The 27,646-nt window shown below is 43.9% G+C and overlaps 1 protein-coding gene across 1 annotated transcript in view; it reads left to right on the forward strand.

Moving 5' to 3' along the window:
• Window positions 1-27,646, forward strand: part of LOC124612302 — a 54,556-nt gene that overhangs the window by 10,676 nt on the left and 16,234 nt on the right. The window contains exons 2-4 of the mRNA XM_047140415.1: window positions 1,101-1,135; window positions 15,625-15,805; window positions 25,455-25,558. Coding sequence (XP_046996371.1) covers window positions 1,101-1,135; window positions 15,625-15,805; window positions 25,455-25,558 — 320 coding nt within the window. The remainder of the gene's footprint in view (window positions 1-1,100; window positions 1,136-15,624; window positions 15,806-25,454; window positions 25,559-27,646) is intronic.

Raw genomic sequence — 27,646 nt, forward strand, 5'->3', positions numbered from 1 at the left:
CTACTGGTTTAGGAAACCACTAAAAGTAGTCCTTGAAGGCACTTACCACCTTCTCTCACAGTGGGATAAAACAGTTAACGGTAACGGCGATTAATTTTGAAATAATAAACTGTTTACTTGTTTATCTTCCATTTGTTTAGGTTTTGACAGAGCCTTATCCTAGCTCAGTATTCGTTTCTCGCTGTGTATCTGAAACGAGTGCCTCTCTAGCATCACTCCAGTAGTAAGACTGTACAGTATTTTCCAACAGCTGCTATATGATTCCATCGAATTTTCAGAGTGTGTGCCTGCGCTATATAAGGATTTATCTCTCGATACCGTGTTCCTAGGATCAGTGTTGTAGACTGCGTATTTACACAAGGTGGTCCATTGATGGTGACCGGGCAATTTGTCAGCTACTGATGTGCGGATTAACCACGACAGCAGCTATAACACCTACTTGGGCATCATCATTTGTTGCAGGTCGTGGTTGACGTTTCGCATGTGGCTGAACACTTCCTGTTTCCTAAAATAACGTAACTATCCGGCGAAAGGTCCGGACACTTGGATGATGTCGTCCAGGATACCGAGCAGCATACATACACACGCCTGTTGGGGATTTTGAGCACAATAGCCATACATAAACGCGATATCGACCTCTTCCGCAATTGGAAAACCGTCCATTCTAACACGGATAATGTATCACGAAGCAAATGCCGTTCGCACTGGCGTAATGTTACGTGATACTACGTACTTACACGTTTGTGTCTATTATAGCGCCATCTATCACAAAGCGAAAAAAGTGGTCCAACTAAAACATTCTAATTTCTTTACGTACTACTCGAATTCGTAATAAAAATGCGGGTTCCTATTAAAAAAAAATGCAGTTGATATCCGTTTGACCTACGGCACCGCCACCTAGCGGGCCAACTATAGCGCCATCTGGTGTCCCCCTTCAAGCTAGACAAGTTTCGTTCTATGTAGTTTTTTCGTTTGACGCTTATTTCATGAGATATTTGGCCCGGTCATGATCAATGGACCACCCTGTATATGACTAAGCAGTTCATTTCTTTTATGATAATCTGCTATATTTTTTTAATTCGTACTTTTTACTTCTACAGGTCCTGTTCTTCTCGCAGGGCTATACTGGTTCCAGGTATGGTTTAAACTGTTCGTATTCAATGAAAGTCTTGCTGAAGATCGGCGTATTGTGCTGCTGCCAGCCTACCTGATTGTTCAGGTGTCAAAATAACAATAAAGTAAAAGAAAAAATGAAAGTCTTACACTTTAAGCAGTAGCGCCAATAATACACATAACATAATTTGCGTCGAATAAGAAGTATCAGCATTAATCAAATGCTAGTACCAATCTCAGAACAAAGGTACCTCTGAAACACTGCTAACTGATTACATCTACATCTACATCTACATCCATACTCCGCAACCCACCTGACGGTGTGTGGCGGAGGGTACCCTCAGTACCTCTATCGGTTCTCCTTTCTATTTTAGCAGTCTCGTATTGTTCGTGGAAAGAAGGATTGTCTGTTTGCTTCTGTGTGGGCTGTAATCTCTCTGATTTTATCCTCATGGTCTCTTCGCGAGATATACGTAGGAGGGAGCAATATACTGCTGGACTCTCCGGCGAAGGTATGTTCTCGAAACTTTAACAAAAGCCCGTACCGAGCTACTGAGCGTCTCTCCTGAAGAGTCTTCCACTGGAGTTTATCTATCATCTCCGCAACGCTTTGGCGATTACTAAATGATCCTGTAACGAAGCGCGCTGCTCTCCGTTGGATCTTCTCTATCTCTTCTATCAACCCTATCTGGTACGGATCCCACACTGCTGAGCAGTATTCAAGCAGTGAGCGAACGAGTGTACTGCAACCTACTTCCTTTGTTTTCGGATTGCGTTTCCTTAGGATTCTTCCAATGAATCTCAGTCTCGCATCTGCTTTACCGACGATCAACTTTATATGATCATTCCATTTTAAATCACTCCTAATGCGTACTCCCAGATAATTTATGGAATTAACTGCTTCCAGTTGCCGACCTGCTATTTTGTAGCTAAATGATAAGGGATCTATCTTTCTGTGTATTCGCAGCACATTACATTTGTCTACGTTGAGATTCAATTGCCATTCCCTGCACCATGCGTCAATTCGCTGCAGATCCTCCTGCATTTCAGTACAATTTTCCATTGTTACAACCTCTCGATACACGACAGCATCATCTGCAAAAAGCCTCAGTGAACTTCCGATGTCTTCCACCAGGTCATTTATGTATGTTGTGAACAGCAACGGTCCCATGACACTCCCCTGTGGCACACCTGAAATCACTCTCACTTCGGAATACTTCTCTCCATTTAGAATGACATGCTGCGTTCTGTTATCTAGGAACTCTTCAATCCAATCACACAATTGGTCTGATAGTCCATATGCTCTTACTTTGTTCATTAAACGACTGTGGGGAACTGTATCGAACGCCTTGCGGAAGTCAAGAAACACGGCATCTGCTGTGAACCCGTGCCTATGGCCCTCTGAGTCTCGTGGACGAATAGCGCGAGCTGGGTTTCACACGACCGTCTTTTTCGAAACCCATGCTGATTCCTACAGAGTAGATTTCTAGTCTCCAGAAAAGGCATTATACTCGAACACAATATGTGTTCCAAAATTCTACAACTAATCGACTTTAGAGATGTAGGTCTATAGTTCTGCACATATGTTCGACGTTCCCTCTTGAAAACGGGGATGACCTCCGCCCTTTTCCAATTCTTTGGAACGCTACGCTCTTCTAGAGACCTACGGTACAGCGCTGCAAGAAGGGGGGCAAGTTCCTTCGCGTACTCTGTGTAAAATAGAACTGGAATCCCATCAGGTCCAGCGGCCTTCTTTCTTTTGAGCGATTTTAATTGTTTCTCTATCCCTCTGTCGTCTATTTCGATATCTACCACTCTGTCATCTGTGCGACAATCTAGAGACGGAACTACAGTGCAGTCTTCCTCTGTGGAACAGCTTGGAAAAAAGACATTTAGTATTTCGGCCTTTAGTCTGTCATCCTCTGTTTCAGTACCATTTTGGACACAGAGTGTTTGGACATTTTGTTTTGATCCACCTACCGCTTTGACATAAGACCAGAATTTCTTAGGATTTTCTGCCAACTCAGTACATAGAACTTTACTTTCGAATTCATTGAACGCCTCTCGCATAGCCCTCCTCACACTACATTTCGCTTCGCTTAATTTTTGTTTGTCTGCAAGGCTTTGGCTATGTTTATGTTTGCTGTCAAGTTCCCTTTGCTTCCGCAGCAGTTTTCTAACTCGTTTGTTGTACCACGGTGGCTCTTTTCCATCTCTTACGATCTTGCTTGGCACATACTCATCTAACGCATATGTACGATGGTTTTGAACTTTGTCCACTGATCCTCAACACTATCTGTACTTGAGACAATACTTTTGTGTTGAACTGTTAGGTACTCTGTAATCTGCTTTTTGTCACTTTTGCTAAACAGAAAAATCTTCCTACCTTTTTTAATATTTCTCTTTACGGCTGAAATCATCAATGTAGTAACCGCTTTATGATCGCTGATTCCCTGTTCTGCGTTAACTGTTTCAAATAGCTCGGGTCTGTTTGTCACCAGAAGGTCTAATATGTTATCGCCACGAGTCGGTTCTCTGTTTAACTGATCAAGGTAGTTTTCAGATGAAGCACTTAAACAACTTTCACTGGATTCTTTGTCCCTGCCACCCGTTATGAACGTTTGAGTCTCCCAGTCTATATCCGGCAAATTAAAATCTCCACCCAGAACTATAACATGGTGGGGAAATCTACTCGAAATATTTTCCAAATTATCCTTCAGGTGCTCAGCCACAACAGCTGCTGAGCCAGGGGGCCTATAAAGACATCCAATTACCATGTCTGAGCCTGCTTTAACCGTGACCTTCACCCAAATCATTTCACATTTCGGATCTCCGTTAATTGCCTTCGATACTATTGCACTTCTTATCGCTATAAACACGCCTCCCCCTTCACTGTCCAGCCGGTCTCTGCGGTATACATTCCAATCTGAGTTTAGGATTTCATTAGTGTTTACGTCTGGTTTCAGCCAACTTTCTGTCCCTAGTACTATATGGGCGTTATGACCGTTTATTAATGAGAGCAGTTCTGGGACCTTTCTATAAACGCTCCTGCAGTTTACTATTAGCACATTAATATTTTTATTCCCTGTTGCATTTTGCCTACTCCTACCTTGCCGCGTCTCAGGAGGCGTCTTGTCGGGCCTAGGGAGGGAATTCTCTACCCTAAAAAACCCCCATGTGCACCCCACACATACTCCGCTACCCTTGTAGCCGCTTCCGGCGTGTTGTGCACGCTTGACCTATTCAGGGGGACCCTACATTTCTCCACCCGATAGCGGAGGTCGAGAAATTTGCACCCCAGATCTCCGCAGAATCGTCCGAGCCTCTGGTTTAAGCCTTCCACTCGGCTCCAAACCAGAGGACCGCGATCGGTTCTGGGAACGATATTACATATAGTTAGCTCTGATTCCACCCCGCGAGCGAGGCCTTCCGCCTTCACCAATTCCGCCAACCGCCTGTACGAACTGAGGGTGACATCTGAACCCAGACGGCACGAGTCATTGGTGCCGACATGAGCAACAATTTGCAGTCGGGTGCACCCAGTTCTCTCTATCGCCGCCGGTAAGGCCTCCTCCACATCTCGGATGAGACCCCCCGGCAAGCAGACAGAGTGAACACTGGCCTTCTTCCCCGACCTTTTCGCTATTTCCCTAAGGGGCTCCACCACCCGCCTAACGTTGGAGCTCCCAATAACTAATAAACCCCTCCCCCCGTGTGCCTGCTCGGACCTTGCTGAAGGAGCAGCCACATGTCCACTCACAGGCAGAGCGTGCGATGCCACACGGCCAGCCTCCACATTTACCCCCCGCCTCGTGCGCCGCGAACGCCACTGAACCCGCCACTCCCGTTGGGGAGAGGGTGGCCCAACCGCGCCCGGTACCCGCGAATATGTCTCGACAGCAGGGACACTGGGTGAAGCATGTAACACCTGGGGTGTACCTTGCGACGCACCAGACTCCCCACTGCCGCTACACTCCGAGGCAGCAGCCTGAAGACGGCTGAACGCGGCCATCAACACGTTCAGCTGTTCGCGAACAGTGGCCAGCTCCTCCTGCGTCCGTACACAGCAGTCACACATCCTATCCATCCTAAGGAATCAATTTACTGAAGAGAGTTAATCAACTTTTAACTAGACTGCTAATTCACTAAAGGCGGCCGACTATTGACTAAACTGTGATTGCTAGCCACTTCTTGTACAAAACAAAGAAAATAGCACTACCTGTCTCTGGACTGTATTGAAAACAAACACTAGCACTACTGTCACTATGGTTGACTAAAGGGACTCTCTCTGACTGTATTCAAAACAAACACGAAATCTATGGAACACTATTAGTAGCACTCGACAAATAAAGCTTCCTAAAAGCAAAAACACACGGAAGAAGAAGTGACAAGTAAGAAAAATACTGTTAATACTTAAATTAAGGTAGCTCGCTGCACAGCAGACGTGAAGCAGACGGCGGTTTTCAGTTACAGAAGCACGTTAGGCCATAGTAGCAGTAGGTAAATCACAATTCATGGCGACATGAAAAATGTGTTAGTCATTTTGGAAAATATATTTATTTAGAGAAGCCAACGTGTACGACGGGCAGAGTTACGAACTACCGCACTGGTCACGGTTATTATCGACGGCGATTCTTTACAAATTATCCTGTTAATAAGTACAGTAAAACAAAAGAAATGGTATTCGTAATGACATAATTTGGAAAGCGAGTCTCTAATTTGTTGTCAATAAGGTACCTTCGTAAACAACAGGTACGAAGCTGGGCATCCATGACGCCCTTTTTCCTGTGCTAGTTAATAGTCTATTTCATGTTAAAATTTTCCACAAATAGTAAGTCTTAGGGAAAAATCGCTATACAATGTCAGAAGCCGGTTAAATAAGTTTCTAACGGTACTTAATTAACCACTGTAGGATTATTATGTGTTGAGAAAAAGGAATGTTGACTTGAGATATAGTATACATGACATACTAAAGCTATGAATGGAGGTTTCTCTCTCATCAATCTCTCCTATAAAATACGTCATACGTCAATATTACCTACCGTTTTACTGCATTTCTCCTGAACCCAAACAGATCTAGCCCCAGACAGACATCTACGACTCGTTTCCTTCTGATGAAAATAATTCCTGTGATTATGTTGCATGAGTTGCAAAATTTGTAGCGACAAAAGTACTGCAACGTGCCGAACGTCGCTGCCAGAACAGGTCAGCACCGAGCACAACCACGACGTGGATAACGGCCAACTCTTCACTACTAAAACTGTATATACTGCTGTGCATCGCTGTTAATGGGAAAGCAACCCTAAGAGAAATCCGAGCAGCAGCGAATGCAAGCTTGAGGGCACAGAAGGAAAAAATTCCTATTGGCAGTGGCAAGCACCGTGACTGACGAGATCCTTCACGTTTTCTCGGTGTCACTGATTAATGATGAGCTTACATTTCTTTACACAATATTTTGACGACCCAGTCCTCTTCTTCAGGTGCTGTGAGTTGCGATATTATGTGCACTCGCTCCGAAAGAGAAGTCACGAATCTCTAATCTAATTTTCTGGCGAGATTGGTAAACTTCTAGAGAACAATGACATTTGCTGTGTTTCGCTCCCGTCAAAGAAGATAAAAAGTGTAGATATGAGTGATGTATGCTGTGTTTGATGGTCGAATATATGCTTTTCTGAAACAGTGTGACGGTTCCTTGAAGTTATTTTCAGTGCAGGTGCACTAGTACAGTCTACACTCCTACGAGAATCATTCTTTTGCGTGCAAGATAATTAATGGACGAGGGACCCTGCATTGCAGCGTACGATAATTTGAGAATTTGGTTTGGATGGTAAGCATGCTCGGATAGCAGAGGAAGTTAAGGAAACCGTTCTACGGACGTGGAGCATCTGAATTCAAGTCCCGCTATCGCACAAATTCGACTTTCGGCATTGCATTACCACAATACCCTAAGCGGCTGGAAGTCACGAATTCTCATACTTCCTTTCACATTCTTTCCCCATCCTCTGTTTCATATAAAAATATAAGGAGTGTTTTATAATGTTAAAGACGATCGAATTACCCGAAAGCCTGGTGTGTACCGTGTTCCATGCGAATGCGGCGCGTCTTACACGGGGCACACAATTAGAGAAGTCGAGGCGAGATACAGTGAACATTAGCGACACACCCGTCTAAAACAACCAAGACCATTTGGTATCGCCAAGCACTCTTTGAAATACGATTATAATATGAAATACGGGGCGATCAGTATTGCAGTGCAAACTCCAAGTTCGTGGAAGAGAGCGTTTAAGTAATATATCTAAATGAAGATTATGCAAAATATAATAGACGGGAAGGGAGGCTGCAATTTGAACTATGATTGAAGTCTGGCGCTTTATTAAGATCTCGACGGCTGTCACATCCATCACAGCTGGAAAAGACTGATAGAATATGCCTGTGCCTATACGGGATCTGAAAAACGAAAGAACATCAAAGTGCGTACAGGGCGTCGGGAGTCGAACACACAATCAACTACAAACAGCGGAGCGGTATCAACATTGGTTAACAGTGTGGCTGGAGTACATGGAGCGAGTGCACGTAGCACCGCAACTTGCAATACCTGAACACGACGGCTGCATAACTCCTCGAAACATATTCTGAAAATTGAACAACAACTGGGCTGTATACCCGCGAGTACACAAATACCGTTTAGTAAATTAAACAAGTTAGTTTCCATAGAACACACACAACGTGTAATGTCGTCATTTGCACATTTGAGCCGATATTTGCAATGCATTACAAATTTGGGCAAGAAATCAACCAGCCATGAAACTCCACGGATTTACACAACACCTTACCAGATGATGGGAGAATAAAGAAGACCACTTGACTCCACATTGTTTTAATTATGTAAATGCTTACACCCAACTGTCTTTTCTAGCGAGGGAGGGTAGATATTTTGTTAAAATGTTACATGGCCATTATATCGAACTGCCACCAGGATGAGTTTTTTCTCCATAATCACGAAGAAATTCATCGGTGCACGAAGTATTTTGCTGGTTTCAAGAAGCACAGACTGACAACTTAAGGTATGTCTTACTGTAGTCTTGAGTCCACTGCCCTGCCACGCACTGGTTATGTGATATTGTCTAAATGCTCTTCGTGTCCCCAAGCCTCATACATTCAAATGCTGGGTTCGAACATCTGCAACGCTACAACGAGGTGTGACTGATGGACAATGAATCTTTCCGAGACTTGTCAATTACTAAGGGCTGTAAACTGAAAGCTACTTCTACATACCATCCTAAGCCCAAACCAAGATGGAACGACTTCAGCACAAGTTGCAGTTTTCCATGTGAGCCAAATTACAGAGAAGTTGAGTAATAACTTACCCAATAAATCTTCTTGGTGTCCTTTATTCTTTGCGGTGTGGAGAAATGAAAACGCTAAAACGCTGAAATGAAAATTACCGAACTGTCAGTTTAAAAGGTGATGGTCGCAAAATACTAACACGAATTCCTTACAGATGAAGGGAAAAACGGGTTGAAACCGACTTCGGGGAAGATCAGTTTGGATTCCGGAACACGCTAGGTAGTACTGACCCTACGACTCCTCATAGAAGATAGGTTAAAGAAATGCAAACCTACGTTTATAGGAATTGCAGACATAGAGAAAGCTTTAGACAATGTTCACTGGAAAACTCTCTTTCTAACTCTAATGGTGGTATGGGTAAGATACAGGGAGCGAAAGCTCTTTACAGTTTGTACAGAAACCAGATGGCAGTTATAAGAGTCGAGGGGCATCAAAGGGAAGCAGTGATTTAGTAGGGAGTGTGACAGGGTTGTAGCCTATTCCCGGTGTTATTCAATCTGTATATTCAGCAAGCAGTAAAGGAAACAAAAGAAATGTGTGCGTTAGGAATTAAAATGAAGGGAGAGGAAAGATAAAGTTTGAGGTTTGTCGATGACATTGTAACTCTTTCAGAGGCAGCAAAGGACTGGGAAGAGCAGTTGAATGGAACGGCAGTGTCTTAAAAGGATGATAAACGATTAACATCAACAAAAGCAAAACGTGTATAATGGAATGTAGTCGAATTAAATCAGTTGCTGCGGAGGGAACTATATTAAGGAGTAAGACACTTAAAGCAGTAGATGAGTTTGCTATGTGTGCAGAATAATAGCTGATGATGGTCGAAGTGGAAAGGATATAAAATGTAGACTGACAATGGCAAGAAAAGATTAAGAGAAATGTGTTAACGAAAAGTATAGAATTAAGTGCTAGAAAGACGTTTCTGAAAGTATATGTCTGAGGTTAATCACGTATGGAAGTGAAACATGGAGGATAAATAGTTCATACATGAGGAGAATAAAAGCTTTTGAAAGCTTCTGCAGAAGAAAGCTGAAGATTAGCTGGGTAGATCAGGAGGTACTAAATAGAACCTGACTAGATGAACGGATCGGTTTGTAGGACACATTTTGAGACATCATTAACAATTTATTATGGAGGGATTCGTAGGTGGTAAAAAATGGTAGAGGGAGACCAAGAGATGAATACAGTAAGCAGATTCAGAAGGATATAGGGTGCAGCAGTTACTCGGAGATGAAGAGACGCCACGCGACAAAGTAGCATGGAGAGCTGCATCAAACCAGTCTTTGGACTGAAGACCACACAACAAACAGCAACTAAGTGTGGTAATACACTGAAGTTACGTAACCACTTCTTTCAGGAGCCTGAGATTGTGATATCAGTACAAGAAAATGTAACTATTACGTATAAATAACGAGGAAGATCCATTTTTATAATTACACGATTGCAACATAATCATCGAAAACAGTCGCATCCGTTAGATATCTGGAACAATACTAAAGCAAACTGTAAGCAAGCAGATGACAGTCTAAGATCCGATGAAAGTATCTTCAGGAACTATAGTCCACCCATAAGGAGGTAGCTTACAAAACCCCGTTCGACCAGTACTTGCATATTGCTCCCCAGTCTGGGATCCGCACAGATAAGATTCACGGAGGAAACAGAGAAGATCGAAAGAAGAGCAACGTGTTTCGCTGAAGGTTCTTCCGCACAGATGGGATTCATTGAGGAAACAGAAAAGATCGAAAGAAGAGTAACGTGTTTCGCTGGAGGTTCTTTTAGAAAATTCGTAAGCATCAGGAGGATGCTAAGCCAACGTCAGCTTCCGAGATCTTACGTTCCAGGTAGAGTCAACAAATTAATTGCTTCTTCCCATGAATATGTCACGAAAACACGATGAAGGCTTCTTTTCTTTCTTATTTAACAAGTAGTGGAGCCACATGACGCCAGCACTATCATGGTGACCAACACAGGACGTTCTACTGTCACCTCTACGAGTTAGTATTCGAATCTAGGAGTCACAGGAAGCGGGTCTGTAACACCTGTACGTCTGGGTGCGATACCCATTGATACGATCACTTCAGGGAGACACTAGACGGAAAGTGACTGTAGGCTAGCAGTTTTAAGTGCAGAGGCGGAAAAAGCGCTACGTTAAGTCGATTGGGAAAAGAGACCTCTGCAATTGTCTGGGCGGGAAATAGGACTGCCGATAAATTTGTGCCAGTAGCGGCAACTCATGCTTGGGTATTGGAAAATTTTAGTGGAGAGGTGATACCGGTGTAAATTATCTTTGGGGAAATCTCTTGGGCCACCAACAGTGTCTGCGTATCTGTAACTTACCAAGTCGTCATATTACTACTAAAGTTGACTATAAAACTGGCCGCTTGTTGCATAGAGTTGTGTGGGCTTTGTTTTTGCACGGAACGTTTCACGTCCCTGCTTGTGTTGAATCGTTGAACTGTACAGCTGGTGGTGCCTATCATTTAGCTTCAAAGCTTGTATGCTTAATTTAAGCCCTCCATAGATGGTTAATTTTCCCTAAGGAACAGAATTGTTGAGCGGTTATACTTCCACCTCTGGGTATGACAGCAGTTTCTCAGATTCAGATTGAAGGGTTTGTTCGAGTGTGTCGAGGCGTTGTAAAGTCGTGTGGCGAGTACTTTGAATACCTCTACAAGAGTATCGAAGAGGATTCCATTATATAAATTCTCGGTACATGCGTAACTTGGGTCACTGCTTATGATCTGTAATACCTCACTCTGTATGACGTGCAGGCGGCACGGATGTGATGGGGCTGCTTAACCACGGACTGTGGCTGCGTACGAGGGGGCTAGCCTACAGAAGTTCTCGCTGTGGGAAGGTACCATCTCCCGTATGTAGATGCGCCCCCCCCTGCTTATCTTCAGTCAGCAAACTAATGAACAGAACAAGCTACCTGAAACAAGAAGATCACTTCCGCAGCGCCAAAGCAATTCCAATCGCTCACAAGAATCTTCACGTACAAGCATATGTTCACAGAATTGACAGGATGAAGGGTACACTCATACAGACAAATAAAGGTCCTTGTAATGTAATTCAGTGACTTCTGTTGCTGTGTGCCACAAAGACTAAAGATGAGTTAATGAACTTCTTACTCATCGGCTCAATCCAGACATTTTACTCTCAAGGGGCTGCACAAGAGGATCTAAAATTATTAGATCAACTGGCAACTAACACAGATACGAAGATCTCCATACATCCCAAAATAAACATGTGGTTAAGTTCCCAACCAAGTTCTCAGACGTCATTGACTAACACCATCATTGATACGGCATTCCAAACTGGTGACCAGTAACGTAAAATGAAAAATTGCTCAAGGCATATTATCATAAAGTATTTTATCTTACTATTTGTTGATGCAGTTGTAAGGGAGAGGAACGTATGTGGGTGTGGAATAATAAACAATAACGAGGAAAGGGTTATTTCTGTTTTTAGATCTCGTACTAAAAGTCTTTAATTGTAAGGGAAGCTCTCCTCAGTGTCTGCTCAACATGTTGGCAGTACTTTGATTAGTTGTTATACATGTCGTCCTCCCCCCATGACCCATAGACCTTGCCGTTGGTGGGGAGGCTTGCGTGCCTCAGCGATACAGATAGCCATACCGTTGGTGCAACTACAACGGAGGGGTATCTGTTGGGAGGTCAGACAACTGTGTGGTTCCTGAAGAGGGGCAGCAGCCTTTTCAGTAGTTGCAGGTGCAATAGTCTGTATGATTGACTTATCTGGCCTTGTAACATTAACCAAAACGGCGTTGCTGTGCTGGTACTGCGAACGGCTGAAAGCAAGGGGAAACTACAGCCGTAATTTTTCCCGAAGCCATGCAGCTTTACTGTATGGTTAAATGATGATGGCGTCCTCTTGGATAAAATACTCCGGAGGTAAAATAGTCCCCCAATCGGATCTCCGGGCGGGGACTACTCAGGAGGATGCCGTTATCAGGAGAAAGAAAACTGGCGTTCTACGGATCGGAGCGTGGAATGTCAGATCCTTTAATCGGGCAGGTAGGTTAGAAAATTTAAAAAGGGAAATGGATAGGTTAAAGTTAGGTATAGTGGGAATTATCGAAGTTCGGTGGCAGGAGGAACAAGACTTTTGGTCAGGTGAATACAGGATTATAAATACAAAATCAAATAGGGGTAATGTAGGAGTAGGTTTAATAACGAATAAATAAATAGGTTTCCCTGTAACCTACTACAAACAACATAGTGAACGCACTATTGTGGCCACGATAGACACGAAGCCCATACCTACCACAATAGCACAAGTTTATATGCCAACTAGCTCCTCAGGTGACAAAGAAATTGAAGAAATGTATGATGAGATAATAGAAATTATTCAGATAGTGAAGCGAGACGAAAATTTAATAGTTATGGGTGACTGGAACTCGGTAGTAGGAAAAGGAAGAGAAGGAGACGTAGTAGGTGAATATGGATTGGGGGTAAGAAACGGAACCGCCTGGTAGAGTTTTGCACAGAGCATAACATAGTCATAGCTAAAACATGGTTCAAGAATCATAAGAGAAGGTTGTATACATGTAAGAATCCTTGAGATACTGACAGGTTTCAGATAGATTATATAATGGTAAGACAGAGATTTAGGAACCAGGTTTTAAATTGTAAAACATTTCCAGGGGCAGATGTCGACTCTGACCACAATCTGTTTGTTATGAACTGTAGCTTAAAACTGAATAAACTGCAAAAAGGTGGGAATTTAAGGAGATGGGACCTGGATAAACTGACTAAACCAGAGGTTGTACAGAGTTTCAAGGAGAGCACGAGGGAACAATTGACAACAATGTGGGAAGGAAATACAATAGATGAAGAATGGGTAGCTATGAGGGATGAAGTAGTGAAGGCAGCAGAGGATCAAGCAGGTAGAAAGACGAGGGCTAGTAGAAATCCGTGGGTGACAGAAGAAATATTGAATTTAATTGATGAAAGGAGAAATTATAAAATTGCAGTAAATGAAGCAGGCAAAAACGAAAAATGAGATCGACAGGAAGCGCAAAATGGCTAAGCAGGCGTCGCTAGAGGACAAATGTAAGGATGTAGAGGCTTATCTCACTAGGGGTAAGATAGATAATGCCTACAGGAAAATTAAAGAGACCTTTGGAAAAAAGAGAACCACTTGTATGAATATGATGAGCTGAGATGGAAACCCAGTTCTAAGCAAAGAAGGGAAAACAGAAACGTGGAAGGAATATATAGAGGGTCTATACAAGGGCGATGTACTTGAGGGCAATATTGTGGAAATGGAAGAGGATGTAGATGAAGATGAAATGGGAGATATGATACTGCGTGAAGAGTTTGACAGAGCACTGAAAGACCTGAGTCGAAAAAAGGCCCTGGGTGAAGATAACGTTCCATTACAACTACTGATAGCCTTAGGAGTGCGCCGAGCGGTTCTAGGCGCTACAGTCTGGAGCCGCGCGACCGCTACGGTCGCAAGTTCAAATCCTGCCTCGGCATGGATGGATGTTTGTGATGTCCTTAGGTTGGTTAGGTTTAAGTAGTTCTAAGTTCTAGGGGACTGATGACCTCAGAAGTTAAGCCCCATAGTGCTCAGACCCATCTGAACCTTAGGAGAGCCAGCTCTGACCGTCTGCTGAGCAAGATGTATGGGTCAGGCGAAATACGCTCAGACTACAAGAAGAATATAATAATTCCAGTCCCAAAGAAAGCAGGTGTTGACAGATGTGATTTCTCTGCCTCGTGATGACTGGGTGTTGTGTGATGTCCTTAGGTTAGTTAAGTTTAAGCATTTCTAAGTTATAGGGGACTGATGACCATAGATGTTAAGTCCCATAGTGCTCAGAGCCATTTGAACCGTTTTTGACAGATGTGAAAATTACCGAACTGTCAGTTTAATAAGCCACGGCTGCAAAATACTAACACGAATTATTTACAGACGAATGGAATATCAGTTTGGATTCCGTAGAAATATTGGAACACGTGAGGCATTACTGTCCCTACGACTTGTCTTAGAAGGTAGATTAAAGAAAGGCAAACCTACGTTTCTAGCATTTGTAGACTTAGAGAAAGCTTTTGATAATGTTGACTGGAATACTCTCTTTCAAATTCTGAAGGTGGCAGGGGTCAAATACAGGGAGCGAAAGACTACTTACAATTTGTACAGAAACCAGATGGCAGTTACAAGAGTCGAGGGGCATGAAATGGAAGCAGCGGTAGGGAAGGGAGTGAGACAGGGTTGTAGCCTCTCCCCGATGTTATTCAATCTGTATATTGAGCAAGCTGTAAAGGAAACAAAAGAAAAATTCGGAGTAGGTATTAAAATCCATGGAGAAGAAATAAAAACTTTGAGGTTCGCCGATGACATTGTAATTCTGTCAGAGAAAGCAAAAAATTGGAAGAACTGTTGAACGGAATGGACAGTGTCTTGAAAGTAGAATATAAGATGAACATCAACAAAAGCAAAACGAGGATAATGGAATGTAGTCGAGTTAACTCGGGTGATGCTGAGGGAATTAGATTAGGAAATGAGACACTTAAAGTAGTAAAGGAGTTTTGCTATTTGGGGAGCAGAAGAACTGATGATGGTCGAAGTAGATAGGATATAAAATGTAGACTGGCAATGGCAAGGAAAGCGTTTCTCAATAAGAGAATTTTATTGATATTGAGTATAGATTTAAGTGTCAGGAAGTCGTTTTTGAAAGTATTTGTATGGAGTGTAGCCATGTATGGAAGTGAAACATAGACGATAAATAGTTTGGACAAGAAGAGAATAGAAGCTTTCGAAATGTGGTGTTACAGAAGAATGCTGAAGATTAGACGGGTAGATCACATAACTAATGGGGAGATATTGAATAGAATTGGGGAGAAGAGGAGTTTGTGGCACAGCTTGACTAAAAGAAGGGATCGGTTGGTAGGAGAATTTTTGAGGCATCAAGGGATCACCAATTTAGTATTGGAGGGTAGAGTGCAGGGTAAAAATCGTAGAGGGAGACCAAGAGATGAATACATTAAGCATATTCAGAAGGATGTAGGCTGCAGTACGGACTGGGAGATGAAGCAGCTTGCACAGGATAGAGTAGCATGGAGAGCTGCATCAAACCAGTCTCAGGACTGAAGACCACAACAACAACACATGTCGTCCTCTCTTATATTGTTCCAGGGTCAGAAGGTTGGAGTGCCTCGAGGAAGGTGTGGCGTCCGCTTGGTTCGCCTGCGAATTGTTCTTTGTCTGCGATCGTGTAGGCGTGTCGCCGCTGTTAGAGAAGTGCAACTGGCTCGAGACTTACGACCTCGGCTCGAGGAGGTGCCTGCCACTGAGGAACCCGGATGAGGAAACTGTGGTGAGCAAAAAATTTTACCTATTCTCGTCTCGGCTGGTCCCGGCGGAGGTTCGAGTCCTCCCTCGGGCATGGGTGTGTGTGTTTGTCCTTAGGATAATTTAGGTTAAGCAGTGTGTAAGCTTAGGAACTCATGGCCTTAGCAGTTAAGTCCCGTAAGATTTAACACACATTTAATTAATTTTCATTCTTGTCTTTCGTACGTAAAGTTCATCAAAATCGGTAAACCGCGTCATTTTAGAGGCCAACTACACACGATATTTTTGTTAGTACTGGCCACTTAAAGGTCTCGAAATAGTGCTCTAGATGCAATATAATAATTATTAACGTGGTGATTGAGGTGTTCGGACTGGGGTTGTGCAGACATGGGACTCAGTATTTTTATTACCCCTGTTTTCACAATGAAAAAACTGTTTTAACCAGATCTAAACAAGTATTATGATCAAAATATTCCTTGAGGCCCGAATAAACTTCAACAAAATATGGTTAATGCGATATACCTTCTTCAAATGCTGACGGTAATTAATATAAAACCATCATACATAGTCCCAAATGGGAAATCTAAATACACTACATTAGAAAGTCTGTGGCCTCCAACTGTCATGACAATATCAACTTTTTGTAAAAGTAAATATTCATTTATGTACAACAGAAAACTTGAATCTCACTGGCTGAAGTTGAGTGGTCTCCGTTGATGGCCCACCGTGCGACGCGGTGGGATACCAGCCTAAATATTGCCCGCCATATGGACTGACAACCAGGATTTACGGTCTGGAGTGCCATTTCCTTTGGTAGCAGGACCCCTCTGGTTGTCATCTGCGGTACCCTTACAACACAGTGCTACGTAGACGATATTCCACGCCCTGCGCTCTTGCCAATCACGCCAAGCCATTCTGTTCTTAAACTTCAGCATGTAGTTCCCGCCCGCAAATGGCGAAAGTTTTGAGTGCGTATCTCCATGCTTGTCTAAACATACCTCGACCAGCAAAGTCGGCGAGCCTCTCCCCGACTGAGAACTTTCGGAGTGTTGTGGGCAGAGTCCTCCAACCAGCTTGGGATTTTCACGATGTAACCGCCAATTGTACAGAACATGGCACGATACCCTTCACATAGGCACCCAATAACTCAGTCAATCAATATCAAGCCGAATAACAGCTTGTATAAGTGCCAGAGGTAGACCCATGCGTTATTAACTAGCACAACTGTGAAACCTTTTCTGTTGAATAAATCATAAAAATTTTCTGAAATCATAATCATTTGTTTATGTCTACATGCACATCGCACCCACCGATTCCGCAGTGAGCCGTTCTTTTTTGTTTGTCTTAGAGTATATATTGAGAATATATTAATATAGAAATTCGCAGTGTACATGGATGAACCACAGGTTCAATTACAGGAAGTGAATCGACAAAATAACCAAGGAATATGGAATAGATCCACAGTTGTGACAAGATGCTAAGTTACTTTTGAATAATCACGAGCACTGCATGCACCGATGTGAACCAGTTTGCTTTCGACGCAATATCCTCTAATCACTGTCTCACGTACAATAGGCCAATGAAGCCATAGCGATCGCAACTTCTGGATGAAGTGAGCTATCACTGACGTCACATTTGTATGTAACTCTGTCACTCGACTTGAATACAAAAGCATCCGGCTGCCGAGATTAACTCAAATGCACTCTCGCTGAGGTCCTTGCAATCTGCTGAAGCCATTCCTCGCCTACCACCAACAGAGTTCATGTGACTGAAGAAAACAGCACCCGCTCCAAAAAATGCGTGTGGAATCTTATGGGACTTAAGTGCTAAGGTCATCAGTCCCTAAGCTTACACACTAAGGACAAGCACACACACTCATGCCCGAGGGAGGACTCGAACCTCCGCCAGGACCAGCGGCACATTCCATGACTGCACCGCCTCAGACCTCTCGGCACCCCTTCCAACAGGTTGCAGTCCACACGCCAGTTCCGGTGCTGCCCGTGCTGACCACGTCCGTTTTTGTGTCGCTACACACGCCAACTTAGAGTCTTGGACTCACGTACCACCAGAACTGCTCTTCTTGGGGTCTCTCCAGAAGGTCCCTTGATTCACTGTCCATCTCTAATCACCGGTCGAGCTCCCAGACTCGGTGGCCGTCATAGCCCTCTGTTCCCCCTCGCTGAATTTCGACGGCGTGCAGACAGCCCCTCCTACAGACTCGGCGCTAGCTTCCGGGAGGTGTCTGTCCCCTCTACTTCAGTCCAACTGACTGCCGCCGTTCGCGCCTCTCCTCAGCACCGCCACGTCGGCGGTCTCTTCGGTCACGTGTCTAACAGGAGTGCCAAACACAGCGCTAAGATCCAAATCACTGGCGCAGGGGAACATAAGCAAGCCGTCCTACATGGTGCAGTGTATGTCTTGAATACTGCTCGTGTAACCAGTGGTACACTCACATTTCATTCTTGCACTTTTTTTCTTCATGTGATCCACTTTCAGTTAAAAATTTGTTTGTAGGAGAGATGAAGTGGTCAAGGAGAAATGATTGTCGGCCAGTTTTTACATTTGTTTTGCTTTTTATTACGTTTTCAGCCAATGGAAAAAAGTTGAATCTCTTATTTAGCAAAATGAGAGTGAAACCACTACCTGGCAGATTGAACAGTGTGCCGGAACGAGACTCGAGCTCGGAACTCTTGCTTACTCGGATAAGTACTCTACCGACTGTCGGTAGAGCCCCTGTCCGCGGAAGGCAAAGGTCCCGAGTTCGAGTCTCGGTCCGGCATACAGTTTAATCTGCCAGATAGCTTCAGTTCTTTAGCAATTTATTACACAAGACGTAAGTGGGAGGAGTGGACGTCAAAAAGCGGGCAAGATGAAATTATACAGTGAAAGATGGAAAATTAAGATATATTCTAAAGGACAGGTTACATATGCATGGCCACCCTGCGCAATGTCGAACAACTTTTCGGCCACCGAAAACTTTAATTGTTGTGCCGAGAGAAAATACGTTCCCTGGTTCAACGGTGCGTTCTTTGGTTTGCTTTCGGTGGAACTGTAAGACATGAAATTTGACTAACTTCCAGCATACTGCATAAATGTTCATTTACAGTTATTTATACGTATATTTTTGCTATCTCCACAAGTTTCTTATATTTTGGGAAATACCATTGTGACTCTCTGCATGTTTTGAAACTTGGCGCCGACACGAAACTGATTCTGTCTAAGATATCTAACATACTGGAAAAGTATATGCTGTCGTTTTGCTTGGTGACTGAGATTTGCGGTGAACTTCCCCTCTGTTTAGCTGCAACTAGACCATCGAATCCAGTGGCGTTGCATATCTCTAGGAGGCGTCGCTACGCTGACACACATCATGCCTTGGTACGACCTGAAGAGACGGCATGCAGCAACTATTGTTTTCTATGGGTTCCTTGCGAGGTGCCAACCGTGCTTTGCCGCTCCCCGCCAACCGCACCTTCGCACCGTCGTCGTGCAGGGAGCATGCACGTGGCTTTGACGAGAGTGAGGAGGGGATGGGGTGATAACTCAATGCTGACACAATGGAGAACACAGCGAGCGTAAAGAGGGCCCACACCACATTGTGGTGACCAGGAACACTGGACGAAGAACCAGTCGCAGATGGCACACTTGCATCCAGACACGCAGACACTGTGGTGTCTTGAACAACAATGTGGCCATCTGTGGCGGCACAAGACACTTCTGGGTGTGGACATCGCTTCAGCCTGCTGGACAGGCGCCCAAATTGGTGACATCAGGGGCGGCTGTGAGCCATTTACCTCCATGAACAACAATGTGGATTGTGCCACCCGCGACTTGCGGAGACACAAATGCGATTGCTGGTGTGGGCTAGGCCGACGTACTCGGTCTGAGGATAGGCATTCTGCAGCAAAATCAATAATATACGAAGAAGAACACCATGAAACTTCCTGGCAGATTAAAACTGTGTTTTAATCCGCCAGGAAGTTTCATATCAGCGCACACTCCGCTGCAGAGTGGTACTTCCACTATTCCGACAAGACATCGAACCTGGTGTGCATCAGCACTAAAGAGGTCATTGGCCATCCTCATCTTTATTATTCATACACCGATCACCCAGAACATTATGATCACCGACTTACTATCTATATAAACGTCCAGGCGGAAGCAGAGTCACCTGGCGAGGAAAGTGTGGAAGTCAGACACATGCATGGTGCGTGTAGTATCAGTGAGTGTCTATCCGTGTGTAGAATGGGGAAGGTGTGTTGTTTATCTGAGTTTGACCGAGGCCAGATTGTGATGGCTGGAGGCTCAGCACGAACATTCCGGAAACTGTACGACTTTTTGGGAGTTCGAGGAGTACTGCTTGAGTGTATTCAACACGTGGCGAAAACAATGTGATACCAGGTTCAGGGGTTGGGTGGACACCCCTCATTATACATGTCAGACTTCGTAGGACTGGCAGACTTATAAAACAGGAAAGGCGGCGAACTGTGTCGGAACGAACATCAGGCTGGGCAGAGTAAAACAATGTGTGACCACGCAGTGCGCCCAACACCCCTAACGATGGACCTCCGTAACCGACGGCCCAAGCTTTTGCCGCTGTGAACAACACGACATCGACAACTACGACTGAAATGGGCAAGCGACCATCGGCACTGGTGGCAGAGCACTCCATGACCCGATGAACTCCGATTCTTTCGTCATAATGTTCATGCCGACTGGAGGTCGCGAGTCCGTCGCCTTCCAGGGGAACAGTTCCTTGACACATGTACTTCGGGTTATGGACAAACTGGCGACTTCTCCACTGAACTAAGGCACCATGATGGCCAAGGAGTACCCTTCACCGGTTGGAGACCACGTACATCCCTTCATGACGATCACTTTTCCCGATGGCAGTGGCATTTTTCAACAATACAAAGAGTCATGTCACAAGGCCAGTACTGTTGTGGAATGGTTCGCAGACACAGAGGCAGGTGGGTGTTTGTCGGCAAGTAGACCTTGTGACGGCAGAAATATAGGTAGAATTTTGTAATACATAGATAAGGCGAGTGTCTCTTTTCTAATCTGGCTGTGGTTACACTGTGTTTTGTTACGAGTTATCGAGACAAAAGCTATAGGTCTACTGGAATAAACAATTTTATGGGAGAGCGCTGCCCCGATCCTGCATGAAGGTCCATCTACAGCTAACACAACCTCCTTAGCTGGGTCGAGGTGAATGAAACGTCGAGGACTGAACAATGCTTCGTTTAATGCGTTCTGGAGCTCTTTGAGCTACACGAAAGGAACATTTTCGCAGCGCAGGCAGTTGAGCGATGCAGCAATTTACACAGAGTTAGCAATAAATTTGATGTAGTATGCATGCATCCACACGACTGACTGGAGCTCCTTAATGTTTTGCAGATCTATAAACGCATCCAAGTGTGATGTAGTAGAATGAATACTTTGTGCATTAATTAAATGACCTAAGTAGTACAGTTCTTCCTAAGGTGAAGCTCGACCAAACGGTAGTCTTTATGCTGGAACACAACCCAAGTGAGAGCTTATCGCGAAGTATTGCTTGGACTGCTCGTCCAGTGGCAGCTGAAAATACGTCTCACACAGATCTTTACTTGAAAAATATCGACCTTGCCCCAGATTCTCTGTAAATTCCTCCAAACGTGAAATAGGAAAAGAATCCACGGCAGTTTTTTGGTTTGGTGATGCTTTAAAATCGGTACACAGACGTAAACCACCTGAAGACTTCCTGAGAATGACCAAGGACGATGATCACTAGATTGCAGAAACGGGATGGACAGCCCAGCTGTCTTTACATATTTACAGTGCTTCAGCAACTTCCTCACGTATTGTATGGGGGGACAGGCCGTGCGCGAAAAAATCTTGATTGTGCATTGTCATTCACAGTAATGTGCGCTTCAAAGACTGTACCCTTGCTAAACCTTGCTCGAACAATTCCTCGTATTTACTACTCAATTCTTAAACGTTACTGTGAGGCCATGAAACATTGATTTGTATTCAAATGGTTCAACAAATGAAATGAGTACCCTGATGAGCCAGAGAAACTGATATACCTGCCTAATATCGTGTAGAGCCCCGCGAGCACGCAGAAGTGCTGCAACACGACGTATCCTGGTTTCGACTAATGTCTAAAGTAGTGCTGGAGGGAACTGACTCCAGAATCCTGCAGAGCTGTCCATAAATCCGACCCAATGCGAGAGGGTCGAGATCTCTTTTGAACAGCACGTTGTAAGGCATCCAAGATATGCTCGATAACGTTCATGTGTGGGGAGTTTGGTGCCAGCGGAAGTGTTTAAACTCAGAATACTGTTCCTGGAGGTACTCTGTAGCAATTCTGGAGGTGTGTGGTATGCCATTGCCATGCAGGAATTAAGCAAGTCCGTCGGAATGCACAACGGACATGAATGGATGCAGCTGATCAGACAGGATGCTTACGTACGTATCGCCTGTAAGAGTAGTATCTAGACGCATCAGGGGTCGCATATTACTCCAGGTGGACACGTCCTACCGTTACAGAGCCTCCACCAGCTCTAACATTCCCCTGCTGACATACAGTGCCCATGCATTCATGAGATAAAATTTGAAACGAGACTCTTTCGAACAGGCAACATGTTTCCTGTCATCAACAGTCTCAAATCGATGTTGGCGGGCCCAGGCGAGGCGTAAGGCTTTGTGCCATACCGTCATCAAGGGTGCACGAGTGGGACTTCGGCTCCAAAATCACATGTCGTTGATGGTCCGTTGAATGTTTCGCACACTGACACTTACTGATGACTCAGCATTGAAATCTGTAGCAATTTGCGGATGCATTGCCCTTCTGTCACGCTGAACGATTCTCTTCCGTCGTCGTTGGTCCTGTTCTTTCAGGATCTTTTTCCGGCCGTAACGATGACGGAGATTTGATGTTATGGCGGATTCCTGATGTCGTACGGGAAAATCCTCACTTCAGCGCTACTTTGGAGATGCTGTGCCCATTGCTCGTGTGGCGACTGTGACACCACGTTGAAACTCACTTAAATCTTGATAACCTGCCATTGTAGCAACAGTAACGGATCTAATAACTGCGCCAGATACTTGTCATATCATGTAGGCGTTTCCTACCGCAGCGCCGTATTCTACCTATTTACATGTCTCTGCCTTTGAATAAGCATGCCTATACCAATTTCTTTGACCCTTCAGTGTATAACCGAAATGTGTTTGCACTGTTTCTAGAACTAAGAACAAGAAGCGAAAGACCCTCTGTCACTCCATGAAAAGTTGTAGGCGAAATACACACGTCAAGGACTAGAATTTCTTGTCTGTTGTAGGCAGACAAAATAGAAGTAGGCTGCTGTAGCGGTAGAGTATCAATTGAGCCATATGTGTCTTTGTCAGTTAGAGAAACAGAAGTACCAATATCCATTTTAATTTAATTGTTTTTGTTCCACAAATAAATGAACAAAGTTATGTTTTGCCTGCCTGCGTACTATAGTGAAAGATAATGCGACGTGGAAGTGCGCGGCATGGCCTGTTCCATTGTTAATGGCTTCCCCATAACTGTGTGCTCTTGTTGACAGCATTGCTATAGCCACGCGTTTTCCTGGTGGCCCCAGTTGCCAGAGTGAGGGTTGCCGCGTAGACACTGTTTAAATGTGAATTTGTTGTCCGCATTGGTAGCATTTTGCATCATGACAAGGGCAAACTGTCTGGTCATGATGCGAAAAACACGGAGTAGAAGACTGCGCCCCAGAATTTTGTAGCGCACTTTGAGACTGAAGGTTTGTACTTCTACATTTACTGTGTACCTGAGCACTACGTTTTATCACTTTAACCTTGTCTTGTACTTTAGAATGAGCACTGAACAACAGAAATGCATGGTGCCTCAAAATCAACCTCTATCGGCTGTACAATAGTGACAGATGCCAAAGTAGACAGCACTCTTCTTAAATAAGTACCTGATAGTTTTAGAATTGCAGCACTAATGCACGTATCTGATACATTATGAGTTATACAGTAATGTATCATGACCTTACTGTAATTGACAGCGCAAGAACACTTAAACGTACGATGCCTGGTTAGTACTCTAATCCAGTGGTTTATTGTTGGTGTAAGCTGCTGTTTGAGATGAAAAATATATAGGTCGATGCTATGACATGGACCTGACTATCATAACGTTCATCCAGTAACTTAACAAGGTTTTCCTACTTAACTAATTCGGGACTTAAGTCTGAACACAGTGTAACACAGAGCGGTAGACTGACTGCGACAAAAAGACAGCATTGCAGTCCATACACGTTTTGTTGTCTACAGAAAAATCAGCCTCCAATTGCGCTAGATATTCCGACATTCTACAACAGATGAAATAGTAAACCACTTTATTACAAGGTAAGAAAGAATGTTTACCTAACTTAGTACAATTCAATTCCACAGGAGGTTTTCGTGTATTTGATACTGTTTCTGAATATTAAAGCGTCACCTGATACAGCAAAAATTCCAATATTCTTCACTTGAAGTATACCTGACATATTGTTCACATTAAGTCATGCCTAAGACATTTATTATACTGGCGAAATTGTCGAATGATGCTGGCGTCTTGATTGGTGCCAACCTGCCTTTTTTTCTACTACTGTAGTAACTATGAACAGAAATAGACTGTTCTTTTGTAGTTTTATTAGCAAGTGAATGAATTGTGAAATGAGAATAAAATGTCTAATGCTTTCAAGAGTTGTCAGTAGTATGATGGTAGGTGAACTACGTACATTACCTGAACTGCTCTTTCCACGGAATATATTGCCCTAAAAATTGTGCCATACGATATAAATATGAGAAAATATGTATTATACCTTGTAATGTTGATTTGTCTTCTTCCATAACTATCCACTATTACAAACCCAGAAGTAGACTGTTTCAGAGTTTTCGTTTGAACTGCATACATCCTCCTCTTCCAATCAGAGCTACCTCACACTCCCTCCATCCATCATCTACCATCCCCTACATTCTTACCCCTCCCCCCCTATTTTTGGAATGCGAATGCCTCGATTAACGTACAATTTAGTGATAACACAGTTAACATCAGATACATTAGTGTGGTGTAGGGTAGCATATTTGACAAATAACTAAATTATAGGATCTACATCTATAGTCATACTTAGTGAACCTCTGTGAAGGGCCGGAAGTTGGTACTTCCTATTGTACCAGTTATTACCGCTTCTTCCCATTTAAGACTTCACCGTCGTTCTTCCAACGGCTTTGTCTAGGCTGCGGAGGAGCAGATAGAGGTTCGGGGCATCTCATAACCGTTGGAATGGCGAACTGCCGCTAAAGGCGGAAGACCCCGCAATGCTGAGTTGCCCTTGTACTTATACACCAGGCAACGATTTTATGGTATTAACAATATATGCAGATATGTCTCATCGTGTTGACAGTTTGAACACACAGTTTGGCGTCTCTAGACAATAACTATAATAATTCTGCACAAGATCAACTCCTTGCCACTATAGCAACACGGACATCGTCTATATCTTTGCATGTAATTTGTAGTGAGCATCCACTAAGATACTGCCCCAATAATTCCATTATCTTAAATGGTAGAACAGTCAACCAGCAACTGGTGGCAATGGAAACGAACACAGATTTATCAGAGCATATCTGCCCATTCCTAATATTTGGTGTTTTCCTTTCAGGAGAAAGGCTTCAGGAGTTTCCCATGCAAACCCTGGCCAGGGACGAATGAAAAATATTGGCTCACAATGCTGAAAGTTTTGAAACCACCATCTGAAGCTGAAACGTAAGTGGATTTGTTTTTCTATTTTCTGGTTGTTAGTCCTTTACTCCACTTTAAATAATGATTTAGTAGTACCCATGTGCTGGCTCTTCCAGTACACATACTGTCAAATCTCAAAATTACATCATTTTCTTGTACGTAACGTGGATAGGCGTAGTTCATGATGTACACTGTTGTGGTAAAGGTCATGAAATACTTTCTAATCTTGTGTCGGATCTTCGTTTGTCTAGCGTAGTGCGGCAACTCGACGCGGCATGGACTCAATAAGTCGTTCAAGTTCCTCGCGGAAATACCGATCCATGCTGTCGCCTTAGCGGTACGTAAATGCGAAAGCGTTGCCGGTGCAAGATTTTGTACACGAACTGACCTCTCTATTATGTTCCACAAATGTTCGGTGGGGGTTCGTGTTATTTGGAACCATAAAGTCCATGAATGGCTGAGAATGGTCTCCAAGTAGCCGAACATAAAAATTTACAATCAATGATAGGTTCAGTTGGACCAGAGGACGAAGTCCATTTAATGTAAACACAGCCCACACCATTGTGGAGCAATCACCAGGTCATACACTGCCTTGTTGACTACTGGAGCCCATGGCTTCGTTGAGTGTTCTCTACATTCGAACCCAACCATCAGCTCTTACCAAGTGAAATCGGACTCATCTGATCAGGCTACGTTTCCTGTCGTCCCTAGGGTCCAGCCGATATGATCACGAGCCAAGTAGAGAGGATCCAAGCACCGTTCTGCCGTTAGCAAAGGCACTCGCATCGGTCGCCTGATACCATAGGCCATTAAGGCCAAATTTTGTCGCATTGTCCTAATGGTAGCTTTCGCTGTACGTCCCACGTATATTTGCGCGATTATTTCACACAATGTTGCATGTTTGATAGCACTGACAACTCTACGCTAACGCCGCTGCTCTCGGTCGTTAAGTGAAGGACGTCAGCTATTGCGTTGTCTGTGGTGAGAGGTAATGCCACAAATAGTTTTCTCGGCACTCAGTTGTCACTGTGGATCTCTGTCTCATATGTATAGCTCCAGTCAACATTCTGCTTTCAAAGTCCGCCAGTTCCTGCAATGCGTCAGTACTCACGAGGACAAGTAGGAGCTACGCCAATGTGCTGCTCCTTTATTCCTTGTGTACGCAATACTACCACCATCTGTATACGTGCATATCGCTATCCCATGACATTCGTCATCTCATTGTATATTTTCACAGTGGCTATTTGAATGAATATGCTTTTCACTTAGTCTTATCATGGATAAACAAGGTGTCGAAAGTCGGTAACCATATGCAGCAGATATCCGTCTTGTTGGAAAAGCGATAATGGTGACACGTCGTAGCTCTTTGGAGACACATCGTAACTGTATTATAAAAGCGAATCTTTAGTGAACTAAGGGCTTAGTTACGTGTAATTGTGGAGGCAGTTACGATATCTTCTTGCCAATTCATGGTGCGTGAAGTCCTCCACAGAATGCCACATCGCAGCACCCCTCACCCAGTCTGATAAACTTGGGGTAAATGCCTACAAGAGATGGTCCATTCGTTCTACTTCCGGACACTTGACGGTGTCAACGCCAATCTACCAACAGGCATCGACATAGATTTCGCTTCGAACGGCAGCATTCCAGCTGTTTTGCTGATAATTTTTTAAATGTCACACATTCTGCCTGAGAAAATATATGGATGACAAAACGCTCTTCCCTAAATCGGTGGAGGTTAGTGTCCCGTAATGTTGGATGGACAAGTGATGACAGGGGCAGCATTATGGATATCAGAACGCTTTTGTGGTGGTCTCTTCTTTTTTCTTCAGTTATCCGTCTTCTGACTGGTTTGATGCAGGCCCCCCACGAATTCCTCTCCTGTGCCAACCGCTTCATCACAGAGAAGCATTTTCAAACTATATCGTTAATTATTTGCTGGATGTATTCCAGTCTCCGTCTTTATTGCTTTTGCCGTCTACAGCTCCCTTTAGCAGCATGGAAATTATCCCCTGATGTCTTAACAGATGTCCTATCACTCTGTCCCTCCTCCTTGTCAGTGTTTTGCACATATTCCTTTCCCCTACAATTCTGCGAAGAACCTCCTCATTC

This window comes from Schistocerca americana, chromosome 4 (assembly GCF_021461395.2).
Source record: "Schistocerca americana isolate TAMUIC-IGC-003095 chromosome 4, iqSchAmer2.1, whole genome shotgun sequence".
NCBI lineage: Eukaryota > Metazoa > Arthropoda > Insecta > Orthoptera > Acrididae > Schistocerca > Schistocerca americana.